The sequence below is a fragment of the Natator depressus genome, chromosome 4 (genome assembly GCF_965152275.1).
Source record: "Natator depressus isolate rNatDep1 chromosome 4, rNatDep2.hap1, whole genome shotgun sequence".
Taxonomy (NCBI): Eukaryota; Metazoa; Chordata; order Testudines; family Cheloniidae; genus Natator; species Natator depressus.
In genome coordinates, this window is record NC_134237.1 from 78,615,782 (window position 1) to 78,635,006 (window position 19,225).

Here is a 19,225-nt window from a genome sequence, read left to right on the forward strand (position 1 = left end):
GGGCCCACTTAGTTTAGGGGCGCACAAAGGAGGGCTGGGGGTCAGGGCTAAGTGCCGGCTCTCGGGGGGGGCGCGCAGTGACCCTTCCACGCTTCCCCGTGTGCTGCTCAGTTGGGAAGCAGCGCCGGGGCAGGGAAGCCCTTCCAGCTCCGGCCTCCCGCTCTCCTTCCCCTTTTCTGCAGCCCCCTCCTTCTTCTCGCCTGCTGCTGCGGGCCCCGCCGCGCCGGTCGCCCCTTCCCCCTCTCGGCGGGGTCTGTCAGGCCTGGGTCGCCTCCCGCTCGCTCGCCCGCCCGCTTGCTTGCTTGCTTGCTTGCTTGCTGTGGGCAGCGGCGGCGGCAGCGGCAGGGTTAAGGCTGAGGAATGCGGCGGCGGCGGCGAGGAATGTGCATGCAGATGAGATGGATGTTAATCTCATGCTAATGAGCGGCGGCGGCGACTGCTGCCCGGGGCTGAGCCGGGCTCCCCCGTTCCGAACCCAGACAGCGGCGGGGCTCAGCCCGGGACCCTGCCCTGGTGCTGCTGGAGCAGGCGGCGGCAGCAGCAGCCTAGACATGGTGGATTGAACCCGAGGAGGGTTTCCTGAGCGATTGCACGAGACTCTCTACTCCCCCCCCCCGGCCCCAGGCCCGGCTCCGGACCCCCCTCCCCCCCCCAGTCCCCCAGCTCTACTGGGGGCTTTTCCCGCTTCCCTTCTTTCTTCCTGGCCCTATGGAGCAGCTACCCCCGGCGCCCGACCATGCCTAGGAAAGCGGGGAATGGGCAGCTCCCCTTACCCGATGGCTGGGAGGAGGCGAGGGATTACGACGGCAAAGTCTTCTACATTGACCACAACACCAAGCAGACCAGCTGGATCGACCCCCGGGACAGGTGGGCGCGGACGGAGGGAGGGGAGGACGGCAGGGGATGGGGGCAAGGGCAGGCGTGGGGGAGACCCGGCAGCCGCAGTGTGAACCCGGCTGAGAAGCGGCAGCCGGAGCCCCTCCGGGGGGGAGGCAGGAGGGTCCCTTCCCGTTATATAATGGGAGAGACAAAGAGGGGGGCAGCCCCCTGGCAGGGGATGAGGGTGGGGATGTGCTGGGACTGGGGGGAGTCTTGCTCTCGCTCAGATGGGAAGCGGACTGAAGAGGAGTGGGGAAGGGAGAGCGCCTTGGAAACTGAGGCAACCCCCCCACAAACAAACGCTGGAAAGGGGGTGGGGTGGAGGGCGTGTGCCTGTTTATCAAGGGAATCAGCCTGATTCTGTTGGCAGTTCAGTATTTATTGTGTCTCATTGATTTGGTTTAACCTCTTTTTTTAAACAATATCTATTTTGTGATTTATTTTTTTGTGATCCCCACCCTTAATCTTATTAAAAACTAGCTTTCATGCTCTTTATGGTTAATCTATGCAGCCTGTGTGTGTTTATAGAGTTGTAGTCTTATGAAATCTTTCCTTAATGTAGTCTGATATTGGGGACCCATAGATCCCAGGAAAGAAGGAGATTTAAAGATAGAAAGTAGTTAGGATTTACTTGCCTGTCCTGTACCAACTTCTATAACAGGCTTTCCAGAGACAACCCAGAGAAGCAAATGCTAGGCGTCCCGCTGACTCCTGAGTATGGTGTACTTGGGTCTGAATCCCTCAGTTTGTGAAAGTGCAGGGCTGTGGCATTTAACTCTCCTTTACTGTGAAACCTTATATCAGGAAACTGCCTGTCTCTTTGCCCCAAGCTCCATGAACATGCCTGATATTCATAGCCCAAAATGTAGTTTTTATTTCTTCTTGTGAAGAAGCTAAGCCTGCAAGAGCTCTACAGGCCTCATCTATTAAGTAGGCCTCAGCCAGGCTAAATCCTTTCAGTCCCCCACCTAGAGACTGGGATGTTCCCTGCATTTTTCAGTCCTATGTATTTAAACAAGAGCCACAAAAGACAAAACTTGGGGGTGGGGGAAGTAAAACCAACTCTGACCCTTCTAAGGCACCAACTATCTTATGTAAATCTTTCAGTTTTGAAGAGGCTTTTACTTTATAAAACACTTTTTAAACCTGAGATCTGTTTTAATTTGTGGCCTAAAAAGTTCAGAAATATAGATTATTCTTTACTTTGTGCATAGTGCAAGCTGTAGCATTCTTGTTAAGCCTATTGTAATCCAATGATCAAAAACTTATAAATGGCATTATAAATTTATGGCACAAACCATAATGAATTATACATGAAGGTCTCGGTTTATATTTCCGTGCAGAAGTTAGAAAAGGCAGTTGTGATGAAGCTAGCTAGTGTCAGAGCCTTGCTGCTTGTTAAATGCATAGTGAAAGTTTTGACAAGCATCATACACAGTCAGGCCTACTTTCCTGATATACATGATATTGGAATTAAGCGTTCTAACACTGGTAGCCCTGTTGTTTGACTTCCTTTGCGCTTTGAAACATCTTAAATATATTATAAATGTCAGTAACATGGTGGTGTTCACAGGACAGTGATATTTGTTGGAGCTATTTAAATATTTAGCTTCTGCAGATGTTTTGGTAAATATTTTTGACTTCTGATAGTTAAAATGGAGAGTTTTTCAACGTTCCTTGAAATTAGTGTTTTCAATTCAGTTTTGTTCTAGATTTGTGTTTACAAAACAGATGACAAGAAAATAGTGTAAAGCAAATAGAAAGTAAAATTATGATTGCGCTTATCTATCTTGCCTTCTGAACAAATTAACACTTTAAAACAAAAGAAACATTTGACACTTATTGTGGATTCTATTGCCCTTAAAATGTTCAGCCATATTTATCCTGTATGTATGTGATGGTCTCCTAGTACATTTGAGTCTTTACTCCAATTACTACAGAGGTTTTTTTTTTTTTTTTTTTTTTTTAAATATGAACTAGGAGAATTACACTTTGTATTTCTCTCATCATGCAGGGATTAGTATAAATTAATTTCTTGATTTTTTTTTTTTTTTTTGAGGCGAGAGAGAGAGGATTTAAAACACAATCAAGCTCTGGGCTAGATGTATTTTCTTTAATGAGGACTAATGGAGTGAAGTCCTTGTTAAACAGTGTAGGAGACAGTGTTTGGAGTAACTCCATTAACTCTTGTCAATCTTGTTTCTTACTGTTACAAAACAAACAGAAAGAGGTATGTTGCACGAGGCACTTGAGATAATCCATAAAATAGTGGTTATGGCTCAGCTGAAACTGAATTACTTGCATGGAAAAGAGGCTGATTGTCCATGCACGATAAAATTTTAGTATCTACACATGCAATCAATATTCAGATTGCTGACTAGATTTGGAATAGTAGAAATAACTTTTTTGAAATGCCTGTGATTAGTTAACTGTGGGCTACATTATGTTGAAAATATAAGTATATTAGAAAAATGCACGTTGATATCCCATACAGGACAGATTAGATAGCTGTCAGAAGAACTAGAAAGTGAGCCTTCAGGTTTTTGTCAATACAGCAATGTCTGGGTTCTGAATGATCTTGGAATGTATCTAAAACTGTCAAGATGAAGTGCTGAGGTACTGTGGTGATGGTGTACTGGAGAGTCTGAGACTGACTTGACAACATACTTGTATCTATTCAGCTAGTTATTTTCAACTTTTATTTTATTCAGTTCCCTGATGTAAATCATAACAGTTGCATAATGTACTTTTGGAATACACTAATACAGGGATTCTCAAATAATTTCATAACTTTGACTAAATCTTAATAAGATACTGTCTTGTGGGCAGCTTCCTTCCCATTTGCAATTCTATAACAGCTCCATGGAAACCACAGCAATTGCTTAAAGGTGAAAGCAATATTTGGAAAAAATTTAATAGATTTTTAGCTTCTTTGAACTTGATTCAGCAGATGAGAATAGTGGGGGATCCAGCATCTTGTGGCTAGGCGGCTCTCTGGACCATCAGCTAATGCTCCCTGGATCACAGTTTGGGAACCTCTTTATTAACAGAGAAAAGAGTAGATGTATGAAGCTTCTTTTTGTGTGGAAACTGACCTGGCAATTGAAAATGTTGATGATCCTTCAAAGCTTTGGTGAAGCTTGCTTGCATAGGAATATATGAAACTTATAGTACCAAATTTGTGCTAAGCACATTAGACACTCCTAGGACAAGATCCCTGCCCCCCCAAAAGTTTCCAATTTAAAGCCATGTTGCTGAGTATATGGATCAGGCCTGCTGATATAGTGATTGTACTCTACAATTCTAAGAAGAAGACCTGGAGTCAATTCATGGACTGCGGCTCAGTTTTGCTCACCTTGCCTGTGTGAGTAATCCTGTTGATTTTAATGGTGCTCATATTTGTCGGTGAGAATGATTTGGCCCCTGTTTTTTGTACTCTCTAAGTCCATGCATGCTGGAAGTGCTGTAGAGGTACTGTAACACACTCAGCTGCTAAGGGGTTTGGAGTGCTTTGCATTGCTTGGCAGCGACCCCCTCCAAACACTTCAGGAGCTGTGTTGACTTGTCTAAAGGAGACTGGTGGCTTAAAAAGCAGGAACTCTAAGGTATGGACTGTACAGAGAAGAGAAACTGAGTTGAATTCAAACAAGAATGCAAAGAGGCTGGAGATATTTTTAGTGTTTAAATCTACAGACTTGACTCCCTTGCCTATACTTTTGCTGTTTTTCTAAGCTACAGCAGACTGAAAACTGAAAAGTTTTGTCAGTTCCACTGCTGCTATTTGGAACCAATTAGGCAACAGTGAAATAAACTGTTTCACTCTGTCATGTCTGTCTGTCATGTCAGTTTCACTCTGCCTCAGCTTGGAAAGATATGAAAAGCTGCAGAGACCAGCTGTTGACTGGAGAGGAAGACCAAAGTAAGAGGTGGGAGAGGGATAGAAGAACACACATTTCCCTCCTAGTCCCTTTGTATTAGTTAAGAGACTGAGGCAAGGGCAGAGTAGAATAGCCTAGAGTTGAAGAGAAGGAAACAGTGAAAATATGCTTCTCTTCTGCAGCAGCCAACAGATGTTGGAAGGGCTTCACATTTATTAGACACCTCATTGGAGGCTAGCATGAATGGTGGCGCTGCAATCAGGGTTTAGAAACAGCAGCTAGATAGGAATCTCGGCTCCCTCCAGTTTCCGGAAATTGGATGGTGCTGGATTTCTCACCAGGGCAATGGGTCTCCTTGTGTTTTGTGTTGGCTTCTGGGCAGTTAAGTGTCAGATAAATTTTGTATACCCTTGTAATGACTGCCAGTCACCTATAATAGATATCCTTCTGGTCATTTTGCGTAAAATGAGTTCCGTATCATAAAATCTGCTGTCACAGTTGGCCCTATAGACACACTTATCAACAACCTCAGCAGAGTTTCAGGGAATGAATTAGCATGGGACTGAACTCCCCCTTCCTTCTCTTCTTTGCCTCTTGTAGAGCTGGTGAAATGTATCTCTAGAGAATTTACAGATTACTTTATCAAAGCAGTGATAGATTTATCGTGTTGTGGTCTTTGCCTTTAGAGACTGCCCTAGAAATACCCTGTCTGAATAACCAAAACAAGGGTTTGAAAAATTTACCAGACAGCTAGTAGCTAGAGGACTAAACCTGCTAGTTAGAGGTAGGTGTGAAATATAGTTATCTTGTGAACCTCTGAAGTGGAGAAGAAGTCCAGTTCGCCTTGCTACTTCCAGCTTCTAGGATGGAGAGGGTACTGGGATTTTTACTGGGGATCCCCACATCCTCCAATGGTGCTGTTCTGGCTAGGAGACACTGTGGACATTAAAAGCTCTAGTCCCTCTCCTTATGGAAGGGACAAGGAGCTTTATTATTTCTTGTATTACCTAGAGGCCCTTATTGTAGACCAGGATCCCACTGTGTCAGGTGCGCTACAAACACAGAACAAAAAGACGATCCCTGCCCCAATCTTTTTGTTTCTTCTCCATCCCTCTGGAGATTCCTGGTTGCTATCCTATGAATAGCAGGGGGCATAGAAGGGACAGGAGATGGGGAGACTTGAAGCTGCAGCTGCTTGAGGAGTGGAGCTTGCTGCTCAGACATATGTTACAGAAAGGCTGGGAAGGAGGCATGATTAGAAGTGGAAGGGGAGGCAGGGGCATAGAGGAAGCTGGGGTACAGTGCAGGCAAGGGTTTTTGGGGAAGATCCAAGTATGGACCCCAGGCAAGAGAGCTAGTTGGATAGTGGGCAGCATCAGAGGACAGAAGTAACTAGTGGATCTGCTCTTCACAGAACTAAACAATGTTGTCACAGATAAATAAAATGACTTTTTGTTCACATGTGAACAGTTCAGTGTCTGAGGTGCTATGAAAATGTATTTGCATGTGAAACTTGGGGGTTGTGGTAGTGACTTTTTTTTTTTAGCTGCAAAGGCCTGAAATTTTTTTAAGAAGTGTAAGTTTTAACTTTGACTAAAAAAAAGGTGGAAAGTTCAGTTGTTTTTTGAAGAGTTGTGGTGTAACATTTGGAGACTAATTGAGTCATTAAACTATGAAATATAGGGATTTTAATACTGTGTTAAGTACAGATCAACATGACCTTAACCATGGAGTCACTAGAGTAACTCTATTAAATAAATCCTCTGTATAGTAAGGTACAAATTACCTTTTCTGTTCTGGTAGTGAAGAGGAGGAGTATGCAGCAGATCATCTGACACACCAAGTTGTACAACTTTTCTATAAACAATTCCACTAAGACAGATCATTTGGCATCTATGCCTGTTAGTGTAGTTCCTGACTTGCTTTGGTTTACATGCTAGCACTCCATCTTCCTTTACTCTTACCCGAAATAACTAGGTTCCATCTGTTCTTGCATAGCCTCTCCTGCTCATGACCAGTGTAGTGTGCTCCTTGTGAAACTCCCTGGTTTCTCACTCTGGTTTCAGTGGTAGTCTGGGAATTCCTTTCTCTGTCTGATTGCAGGGTTTTTCTTTAAAATAAACATGCCTGGTGCAGGAATTGAACCCACAATAAAATGCTAAAGGTCCCTGAACTCCTGGCACCAGACCTTCAGCTGCATATCCTGCCTTCTGTAGGATTATGAAATGGAATGCAAGGCAGAATTCTAATATCATGTGGTGTACGGTACTATGATAGCATCAGCAAGTATGGCAGAACAGCAGCGTTTGTGTTTTTTAACAAAATTCAGACTTGTTCCATATGTGTGGTATACACACTTTTAAAATAAAATATTGACTTTTTTTAACTATAATTGAAATGCTATGGTGACTCTTGCCTAGGAGTGTTACCCTTATATCTTTAGGGATGATAGAACTCAACTTTTCTCTGATCAAAACAGCTAAAGTTTACTAATCAAAAGATGCTGGAGTAAGTCCACGTACGTATGCAAGGTAAATATATTCTAGTGGCTAGGGCAGAGGATTGTCAGGGTTCTATCCCTGGCCCTACCACTGACTTCCTATGTGACTTTGAGCAAGTTATGTCAAAAAGTAATAGAATACCATTCATTTTAGTATTTTTGAATGTTTTTTCTACGTTTTCAAATATGTTGATTTCAGTTACAACACAGAATACCAAGTGTACAGTGCTCACTTTATATTTATTTTTGATTACAAGTATTTGCACTGTAAAAAAAAATACATTTTTCAATTCACCTAATAAAGACATTGCATTACAGTACTTTTATTCATTAAAGTTGCACTTACAAATGTAGAATTATGTACAAAAAACTGCATTCAAAAATAAAACAACATAAAGCTTCAGAGCCTGCAAGTCCACTCAGTCCTACTTCTTGTTCAGCCAATCGCTCGATAACATGCCAAAGCAGTGTGGACCGACGCATGTTCATTTACATTATCTGAGTCAGATGCCACCAGCAGAAGGCTGATTTTTCTTTTTTTGGTGGTTCGGGTTCTGTAGTTTCCACATCAGAGTATTGCTCTTTTAAGACTTCTGAAAGCATGCTCCACACCTCATCCCTCTCAGATTTTGGAAGGCATTTCAGATTCTTAAACCTTGGGTCCAGTGCTGTAGCTATCTTTAGAAATCTCACATTGGTACCTTTTTTGCATTTTGTGAAATCTGCACTGAAAGTGTGCTTAAAATGAACAATGTGTGCTGGGTCATCATCTGAGACTGCTATAACATGAAATATATGGCAGAATGCGGATAAAACAGAGAGGGGATGTACAATTCTCCCCCAAGAAGTTCAGTCAGAAATTTAATTATCACATTTATTTTTTTAACAGTCCTCAGCATGGAAGCATATCCTCTGGAATGGTGGCTGAAGCATGAAGGGGCATATGAATGTTTAGCATATCTGGCACGTAAATATTTTGCAATGCCAGCCACAGAAGTGCCATGCAAATGCCTGTTCTCGCTTTCTGATGATATTGTAAATAAGAAGAGGGCAGCATTATTTCCCTTAAATGTAAACTAACTTGTTTGTCTTAGCGGTTGGCTGAACAAGAAGTAGGACTGAGTGAACTTGTAGGCTCTGAAGCTTTACATTGTTTTGTTTTTGAGTGCAGTTATGTAACAAAAAAAAAATCTATATTTGTAAGTTGCACTTTCATGACTGGGATTGTACTACAGTACTTGTATGAGGTGAATTGAAAAATACTATTTCTTCTGTTTCATTTTTGCAGTGCAAATATTTGTAAGCAAACATAATGTGCACTTTGATTTCAATTACAACACAGAATATGATATATATGAAAATGTAGAAAATCATCAAAAATATTTAATACATTTCAATTAGTATTCTATTGTTTAACAGTGTGATTAATCGAGAGCCCAATTCAAAAGTATAAATTACAATTATTAATAGCTGTGTATAATGTCTGTTTAAAGTTGACATCAATAAGAGATGTGAGTCTGATTTTCATAAACAGGGTTTTCAAACAAATACTGATATCATAGCAAGAGAGTAAGGCCTTGGCAATGTGGTTTGTGCAGGTGGGCCTCTATGCACATGCAGTATGCCTCCACAAGGCTAGCAGGGGTCTGCCTGTGCCAATTAGACTGCATGATCATGGCCCAAATTATGTAGGGCTCAACTCAGGGGATATTGAGTTTGGTTTTCATATTACACAGGTTCAATAGGAAGAAGTTCATTTGTGAAAAATGTTTTACTAAGCAGGGAGTGTGAAATAGTTGGGACTGGATGAAATGTAACTTTCTGTGATGGAGGGAGTGGTACCTCTAATGAACTTACAGATTTTGAATAAAGGGTTTTATAACTAATAAACTAGTTTTATAACCATTGGTAACAACAGAACACAGCCTCGCAGAGGGAGTGTACTGAATTTTTATTTGAGGTGCATGAGGTATGAAACTTCCTTCTTGAAAACAAACATGCCGTTTAGTTCACAGTTTGCTGTTACCCAAAGTTGTTAAAGGAGAAATCCATAAGTCATGTGTCATTCCTTTTTGTTAAATGTGTGTTATCAATTGCGTTTTGATCTAATTTTTAAAACATTTCACTTGCTACCACAGATTGTATTATGTGCTCTACGCTAGGCACTTCTTTGTTTATACACATTCTTACTTAGTACAAGATCCGGTAGCTTGATTTAAAACACTTTTTTTAAAGATATGACAAAAATGCACTGACTCATGAGTATTGAGGAATCTTTGGATTATAGAAGTAATTTTTCAGGACATAATGAGTGGATGTGGATGCATAATTACTATGTTACTGTATTTTTTTTTTTATATTTAGACATTTTTAAAAGAAATGTTTAGGCTTTGAGCCTGTGTCGAGAGCACAGGCTTTTGCCTATGCCTGTGTGATTCTCAATACAGTTTTAGGTTCTGAGATGACAAAAACCAAACAACCCCAGGGTGCCTAGACTTGCCTGTGGACATAGTGCAGTCAATGTTTTTCAAGACCAGTTTTGTTTCTCATCCAACACGTCTGACAACTCCAAAAATCAGTCCTCTTCAACTCCATTCTGGTTGTACCTCCTCTATTGTATTTCCATTAATCCTGTAAAGCACCTTTGGGTATAGTTTGTAGGATCTGGGCCTTATTTTCCTGCGACCATTCATATAGACCACTTGATCATGTATACGCAAAAAGAAAAGGAGTACTTGTGGCACTTTAGAGACTAACAAATTTATTTGAGCATAAGCTTTCGTGAGCTACAGCTCACTTCATCGGATGCACGAAAACTTATGCTCAAATAAATTTGTTGGTCTCTAAGGCGTCACAAGTACTCCTTTTCTTTTTGCGAATACAGACTAACACGGCTGCTACTCTGAAACTTGATCATGTATGTAACTTAACTCACACAAGTTCTTCCATAGAAGTCAATGAGACTACTTATGTGAGTAAATTATGCACATGCTTTAATGTTTGCAGGATCAGGCCTAACTTGTATTGTATTTTTAATTGTTTATGCAGATTAGACACTTTTGTATAAAAAAAATTATTTTCTCTAACGAGAGAGTGGCTTGATGGTGAAAGATTAGACGTGTTCAGATCTTCAGAGGTTTGACTCAGATTTCAGCTTTCTAAAGTAAATGAATGAGTTAAATTTACTGAGTTTGAATGCGGAACTCAGATGAGAATCCAAAAACTGAGGTCCTTCCTGGTTGTTCTGCATGAACATTAGATGTAAACTTTTTTATTAAAGCTAATGTTAAAATTGTCTCCTACACAGGTTAAGAAAGAGTGTCAGTACATCTGGGTATAGTGCTTAAATTTGTACAAAGGTTGGTTTGAAAGTCATAAAATACATAGAGTACAAAATCAGCAACATTCCAAATTAAGGTTAATAAATTTAACTACTAAGGTACTCTGTAAGTATAAGGGCTTGCCCTGGTGTCCTTGAACAGAAGTGCGCCCCCCCCCCCCCCCGATCCTCCCTCTCCTTATGTTGTTGTTAAGTGTATCAAATGACTTCCTCTTGCCCCAATGACAGGTTTCAGAGTAACAGCCGTGTTAGTCTGTATTCGCAAAAAGAAAAGGAGGACTTGTGGCACCTTAGAGACTAACCAATTTATTTGAGCATAAGCTTTCGTGAGCTACAGCTCACTTCATCGGATGCTTATGCTCAAATTGGTTAGTCTCTAAGATGCCACAAGTCCTCCTTTTCTTCTTGTCCCAATGTGACTGCCTCCAACAGTGATGTTTATATGGCTTGTGAAGTGAGCTTAGATCCATTGGGATGGAAAGCGCTTCCTGAATACATTTTACACCACTGTAACTGAAGCAAATGACTGCTGCACACAAGGCTATGTGAATTAGGTAACAATCTGGCATGAAGTGGAGACCTTTTTAACCTCTGTATTGCGAGCATTGCAAAGTATAAAATGAACTGTTTATACATTTACAGTTGTCCTAGTGAATGGTGGAATGTTGTGGAAATAATCATCTGACATGTTTACAGAACATTCCTCACATAGTATTCAAATGATTAGAGAAATTATGGGATGCAGCAGAGCAGCCAAGCGTTGAGTCCTTTTAGTCAGACGTGATTTACTATTGTGGTAAGTGAGAGACGATACATAGCAGCTCAGATAGTAAACAGATGACTTGTTCTAAGTTGTTCAACCTCAGGTGTTTTTTTCCTATATAGCTTGTTCTCTGTTTATCATACCTAAACCTCTCCTTTTGTAAAAAGAAAAGGAGTACTTGTGGCACCTTAGAGACTACCCAATTGTACTTTCTCTTTTGCTCTCATAGCTTGATACTGCTAGTGAACAAAAGTTTGAGGTTCACTAGGTGATCATGTTATGCTTACCAAAGTATAGGAATTGGATTATGTGTAGCAAAACAGAGCATTTGGAGTGATATGGATTACTTTTTGTTGGATTTGTTTCCTTACATATGTTGTTAGTTGCTATACATTGTTCTCCTTTGCTTGCTAGGTGCTGTAATCCATATAAAAAGATCCAGGAACTTCCAGGCCAGGGAAGTCTGCAAATTTCTGCTCAGAACCTGCCTGACCTCTTCATTGGAAATACTGTACATCCAAACTATTGAAGATTTCATTTTCCAGACACAAAGATTTAGCATGAAGAATTTTCCTGGGTTGGAGAACAGAGTGTAAATTTTTTTTCTTTTTACTTTCACTCTGCCCAATTTCTGTTTTGATTAATTAATTCTGGAAAGTGTCCTCTGAAGCAATGTAGGAATTTTAAACAACAGAAGTTGGTGCTAGAATTAGATTAGCTGTCACAGAGATGTGTGACCTGCACCCAGGAGCCTGTATCTGGCTGGGCAAAATAAAAAAAAATTAAAAAAAAAAAAATCTGATCTTCCATAGAGGAAGTGGAATCATGTGCCATTGTTCAACAATCTTTTTTCCCCTCTCTTTTCTGTTCTGTTCTACCTCAGCGATTTAAGCAATGAGCTGAAGCTGTTCATTTTAGGAGTGCTCCTCTTTCCCTAGTAAGCCTACCAGAAACTTTTGGTGAACATACTCATTGGATGTCCCTAATGTTGAGCGGTGGTCATGTTCCTCATGTGGCCCTCTAAATGGGAGGGCTGCCCAGACATATTGAGAAAATGGGCTTCTGAACAACTGAGAGAATGCCACTTGCCTGTCATCTTGACTTTCAGGAAGAAATCTATTTGTTACAAGATTATCTTTAAAACAATCTTATTTTAATATTTGAGATTTTTGGATACCAGACTTTAAAAATGACTAAAATTGAACCTCCATTTTAATGGTGGATGTTAATTTTTGTAGAAGTTCTTTGCCATTGGAGTTTACATCCATAATAGGTATAAAGATAATAGCAATGCAGCATTCCTATACGCTGCCCTAACAATGTACTTCGATCCTGTCCTGAAGGGTTTATCTTCTATATGTACTAACTCAGTCCTTAGGATATGTCTTCACACAGTAGTGGATTATTGCAGGGGCACCGGCCGCTTTGAGGGCTCTGCAGGAGCGCCGGCACTCTGGCCCTTGCCCCCTGCTCCCCCTCTCTCTCCCCGCTCCCCCCCAGCGCTGCTCCTCTTCTTCCCTTTGAGGCCCCATCCCCTGGCCAGGCCAGAAGACAGAGCCTGGGGTAGAATGAGCATATTCTCCGTGCCCGGAGCTGGCCCGAGCCCCCTCTCCCTCCCCTTTCTTCATGGAGCTGGCCTGAGCCACTTGCCTAAGCCCCCTCCTCCTCTGTGCAGGGCTGGCCCAAGCTCCTCCTCCCCCATCCTCACCCCCAGGTGATCAGTTGGCAAGAGCAAATGGGACAAATGCCCAGTTTTGCCAAAATGTTGGGACATCCAGGGCCAAAATGGGACATAGGGTTATCCTAGGCCAGGGGTCCTCAAACTTTTTTTTGTGTGCCCCCCCCCCTTACCAGGTTCTTCCCCACCCCTTGGGAGTGGGGGCCAGAGCCAGGAGCAGGTGCTGGAGGTCGCATTGGGACTGGGGGCTGCGCTCAGGAGGCAGGGCTTGGTTGGGGCCAGAGTGGAGCTGGCGGTGGAGCAGGACTGGGTGGTGCTCTCCCCCTCTCTTCACCCCCACCCCCGAACATTCCTCTTTGTCTCCCGGGGGGGCGTGAACCACAGTGACTGTGGGGCTTTGGGGAAAGGGGAGGAGCAGAGGGTGGAGCTCCGTGGCTGGGGTGGAATGTGCAGGGGCCCAAATGTTCTTTGTGCCCAGGGCCCCAATAAATCTTAATCCACCTCTGCCTACGCTACAGGTACTACAGCAGTACAGCTGCATCTATGCCACTGTAGTGTAAATACTTGCTACAGCAATGGAAGGGTTTTTTCTATTTCTGTAGTAAATCCACCCCCTCTGAGGCAGTAGGTAGCTAGGTTGACCTAGTGGTGTCTGTTCTGGGGCTTAGGTTGTCTTAAAGTCATACTCTTGAGAGATGCAGTTTTTACACCCCTGAGTCACGTAGCTAGGTTGACCTAAGTTTTAGCTGTAGATCAGGCCTTAGGTTATCTGCTGAGACTGCCAACAATAATGTAATTGTAATGGTGTGTTTTGAGGCTTGGATGCTTGTCAGTTAGGAAGTGGGTAAACTATCTGCTTGTTTCATGGTGGTCTCCAAACAGTTTTGGATAATGACTTTTGGTTGGAAAGGTGGATTTGAACCTGTGATCTAGAGAGAGTGTTCCAGATCCTATTACTAATGCCTTAAACCAGTGCTACTCAAAGTGTCGGTCCGCGGACCGGTGCTGGTCCGCGAGCCATCGGCTGTCGGTCTGCATGCACATTGGGAAAAAAAAATTGCCGGTCCCCCACATCAGATAGCTTGAGAAGCACTGCCTTAAACAATTCAGTCCACCTGGGAATAGGCTTTCTGTCTGAATGAGTTTGCAGTACCATAGATAACAGCAGTTCATTTTAGTAGTGTGGCATGGTATTTCTGTCGTATCCATAGATGTGTGTTGAAACCGAAGTGGGGAGGGGATTGCTGAGCTGGAGTGGATTTTTTTTTTTTCTGTCTGTCTCTTTCTGTCTTTCTTTCAAGAAGTGATAGAATATATTCAGAAAGTCTGCTTGGTGATTGTCTGAAGGTTTTTATGCACCTGGGCATCCTTAGTGTGCCACAGACCTGAAATGAAGTTGAATAGAGTCAATAGCGTCTAAGATGTGTGAAATTTAATTTATGATGATATGCCACTTGTGTACTGACAGACTAAGGTGGTGTAAAGCTAATCTCTGGTTTTAAATAACACCAAATGCAAACAGTGTTAGACAGGTACTTGCATAGAATGTACTGTTGAAATAATGGTCAATTAGTATCTGTGCTGGGTGTTTCGATGATAGATGAAATGTCAAATATCCAGAAACAATATCCATTGTGCAATAAGGACAGCTATTGAACAGAAAATGTTTTTAATTAGAGAGAATCATCATTAGTATATTCAGGAGTTATTAATGTTAAAAAGTTGTTTGTTTTTTGCTGACTTCTCTTGAAGATATTATAATAAAGGTGAAAGTACGTCTGTGTGGCATATCTTTCAGGAATATGGCTCTATTGGCAGACTTGGGTCAGTCTGCAAAAAGTCAGTTAGCTCTTGTGTGATCAAGTGTCAACCTCAAATCTCACCACTCTTATATACAAATGCAAAGCTCTTCTTCAACCTTGACTTCCCAAATAACACAGTCTACCATCTTAATAAATTAAGAAAACACAATTTTACCATAGGGAGGGGAATAAGGTAAACAGCATATGATAGATGTTAACCATCTGTTTTTCTCATTGGAAGGCTTTCTGATAACACAAGCTAAGACCCTGAATGGAAAAAAATACAGTAGGCATAAGAGACTTAATTGTGAAATTTGGAATTGTTCATTTAGCAGTTTATGGGCCAAGTGAAATCCTGTTAGGACTTTCAGAGCTTGAGGCTGAAAAAACATTTTCTCTTTAACTTTATTTTGGTTGCAGGTTAATTAAATTGACTGATTAAAAAAATAAACAGTGAGTGATCCATTTGGGAAGTGTCCATTTAAAACTGCTTTTAGGCAGGATGAGAGCAAAAGAGAAATTTTGTTTGGAAATCTCTTTCAATGAGTCAGTTACCTTGCTTCAGCCAACTAAATTTTGTAAGGTGTAAATTTTGGGGGAATATTATATCTGCCATAACATGTTGAAATTGAGCATTGGAAAGGTTTCAGATCACTATTGAACAGGTTAACAGAGTGTACCATGTAGGTAGCATTTCAGTCTGGCCACAATCCCCGGAAATTGTACAGAGGTATACAGAAGAAAATGCAGCCTAAAAGAGGCCATGGAAGAGGGAATCGCCAGAGGGACTTCATATACAATGTGCCTTGTGTAAAATGATGGCAGCTGATCACTAGCTAACTTCTAATGTGAAGAAATGGGCTTTGGGAGAGGAATCCCAAAAGACGCTTCTCTTCTGTATGAATTAAACAACTTCAAATAATGGTGACCTACACAGGCGCGGGAAGTAGGGATGCAGGGGGGTGCTGAAGCACCCCCAGGTTTTATGCGGGGTGCTGACTGCGCACGTGGGGTCCCAGCTCCCAGTCCTGCCCCGAGCTGCGCCTGCTGCCCCCACGCCCAGGGGTACATGTGGGGTTCCAACTGCCAGCTCTGCCTCAGCTTTGGTGGTGGTGGTGGGGAGGGGGGCAGCACGAAAAGTTTGGGGATAGTTTTTGCTGGCTCTCAGCACCCTCACTATAAAAAGCGTTCCAGCACCACTGGTGAGCTATGATAGCTGTGAGGGAGCAGCATGTTCACTGTAGCTTTCCAGTTTTAAAATCTGCAAGCAGTTATGTGGGCCCAGTGTCTCCACCTGTTGCTGGACTGCTCTCACTGGATCATTTTGAGCACTGGCAATGTGTTTGGTATTTCACAACACATAGAAGACATGGCCGCTGCTTGAAGAATCTTAGTCTTCAGAGCTGATAGGGAAGTCATACATAGCACTTGGTGACCAAGAAGTAGAAAGGTCATGTAACAGAGCAGCATTTAAACAAAATTAAAAGTAGTACTTATGCTGGTGACACACTAAAGGCATATTGGATGCCTTTCTGGGAAAACTCTTTAAATGAGAGAGCGCCAAAAAGAGTATCAGTTTGGCTCTCAAAGTTCATGCTGTGAACATAGTGAAAGTTTCAACTGCAAAATGCAATGTTTGACTTCTTTTAATCAGACATGTAGCTTATGATGATGCTCTATTAAAACCAACTTCTCTACAAAACAAGCTCTTGTTTAATTGGAAGCTGGCTAGCCATTTTAAAATCTTCACTATAGGGAAAGGAAGGTTGTCCCAGTGGTTATGACTTGGGGAACATCTGCTTTGCCACAGACTTCCTATATGACTGTAGGCAAGTCATTGAATATTTGTGTTCTAGTTCCCATCTGTAAAGTGGGGATGATAACCCTGCTTTACAGGGGCGTGATGGGTGGGGCAGGTAAGTACAAATATGTAAGATATTTTGCCACTGTGCCCAAGCTAAGTTGCAAATGGGAAATGAGGTGGTATTTTTGTGAACTAGCTGACTCTCAAAATGGAACTCTACATATTTTGGGTCAAAAAAATCTGGTGGAGAAACACATGGGTTATGATCACTGATGACTTAAGGAGTCTGTCTGTATACAGTGTATGAATTCTGGTTGACATTATGAAGTTGCTATATCATGGAATGTCTTTATGTGGACATGGCAGCCACCATTTGCTTATGTCTGCCAGACTAGGGACAATAGTTGATCATTAAACTTTAAATAGTCAACTGTTCAGATGGAAACACCCTGGGTCAATGGATTGACTAAAGATGGGAGAAGCTTGTCCGTTCAATTAATATGCACTGAGGGGGAGTGGAAAATCCTCAGTAGCAGAGTCCAGGTGTTGGTAGGGGGAGAAATTCACAGAGCAAGAGTCAGGAAGCTTTGGGCAGGAGAGAGGCATATTTTCATAGCAGGGAGTTTGGTTAAACCAGGGAACCAGCTAAAGTAAGAGAAGGTTAGTTGGCTGAGGGAGGTGCCTTGAGCTGCAGGAGAAGGATCATAGATGCTCCAGAGAACTATTCCCAAGCCCAAAAAACTCTCCAGAATGGCAGGGAAAATGCCTACACCTGTGTTTATTTTGTCTAGATCTATCTGTGTATCTTTCATGCTAAGTAAAGGGTAATGGTGTTTACAGTCCTGTGCAAAGTGTCTGTTCGCTTTCATTGTCTTATGCCCCTGAAGAGTTAAACAGTAAATTCAGAGTGGTGGGAGGAGGTATATTGTAAGCTGCAGAAAGGAAAGTCTAAGGGGCCAGCACTAGTATCAGGGGCTGAGCAATTGGACTTCAGGGTCCCAGCTCTCAAAAGTAGGTGCTAGACAGGCTCTACGCCCTTGGAATGTGTCTAGAGATCCTAGCCAGGGACAGTGCCTGGAGCCTGCTCAGATTCGAGGCTTAAAGAGCACACAGGGTCCATTGAGCTGAGTCCCAAACACAACAGCCTGGAGAGTGTCCAGCCATAGGGGGAGCTCGCACGTGTGTGCACATGAGAGAGAACATCGCTTACTTCTAGTAGGTGGTTGGAGATAGCTTTGTTATGGCACAGGAGAGCCTGGTAAACTGTAATCCACATTCTTCAGTCTGTTCAAGAGTTAATCTGTGAAAGAAGCATGATAGGCAGCTTGTCTGTCAGTGGTGGTTCCAGCTGCCAGGGCTCTGTGGCATGCAAGTGACATATCAACGCCATGACAGAGGGAAAAGAATTTCTCCGGTATTGTTTTCAGCAGGCAGCAATCTGCAGAATGATGAGGGGAAGGATAGTCTTGTGGGCAGGTGTTGGATTGGGACTCAGTTTTGGGTTCAGTTCCTAATTTTACTATGAACTTCTTTTGTGACCTTGTACAAATCATTTACTCATCTGTAATATAAGGATTATATCCCCCCTGCACACATGCCTGCACACACACATTCTCTCACCCTTTGTCAGGCTCATAGTCATAGATTTTAAGTGTTTTGGGGCAGGGACTGTCTCTTGCTATGTGTTTGTACAGCACCATGCATACGAAGGCCCCAACCTTGGTTGGTGCTTCTTGGTGCTCCTGTAACGTTACTACAGTATTAAATATTTATTAAACCTATGATGAGGATTTCCTGGTGAGACCACATTTCTAGGTGATCCGTCTTTTCAACATTGACGCTCATAGAAGCCGTAGACCAAATGTCACGGATAAGCTTGCTGATTAATTCCAGAGAAGAAATATTGGCGATGAAAGAATACCAAAGAAACTTGTGTTCCAGTCTATGATGAAGATAACTTACTTGGATACCTCTATTGGTAACCTGTTTCTGGGGAAAAGACATTTAGCTGGTGCTCTGGTAACCGCAAATATGAATGCGGCAAGTTAGTGCTGTTTCTCAGTGAGTCTCCTGTTCTATGTACAGGAGACAGTGAAAGTTCTTGCAAACCTAGGTTTCATCGAATCCTCGTAGAGCAGCATTCTCTTTGAGAGGCATGTAAAATTCACTCTGCCGTCCTTGCTATGTAGAGATTGAAAATGATTATATTCATTCTGATTATGATGATGCTATAGTTGGGACTCAAAAGGGAAGTTCTTTACAATATAAATAAAAGATGCTATTCCTGTGTACTTTGCTTATTAGGTTTGGTATACTATGTGGTGGTGGTTTTGTATTGCGATAACATATATGGATCCCAGCCATGGTCAGGACCCCTTTGTGCTAGGCACTGTACAGTTAGTAATTTGATTATTTATAATAACATGTCCTTCAAGTATGAAGGCACTCAAAGAAACAAGGGAACAATAAAATGCACAATTAATGAATGGGGAGAAAATAGCATAAGACTAGCTTGTAAAGAAAATTAAATTAATACTTGACCACACTGGAATTGGTACTCCATTCAACCAGTTGGAATTAA

General features: G+C 42.2%; 1 protein-coding gene across 2 annotated transcripts in view; it reads left to right on the forward strand.

The window, feature by feature from the left end:
• Positions 1-660: 660 nt before the first annotated feature.
• The window catches only part of WWC2 (WW and C2 domain containing 2), a 182,619-nt gene continuing 164,054 nt past the window's right edge, over positions 661-19,225 (forward strand). For both annotated transcript variants that reach the window (XM_074951219.1, XM_074951218.1), the window contains exon 1: positions 661-867. In XM_074951219.1, coding sequence (XP_074807320.1) covers positions 737-867 — 131 coding nt within the window. In that variant the 5' untranslated portion in view covers positions 661-736. The remainder of the gene's footprint in view (positions 868-19,225) is intronic.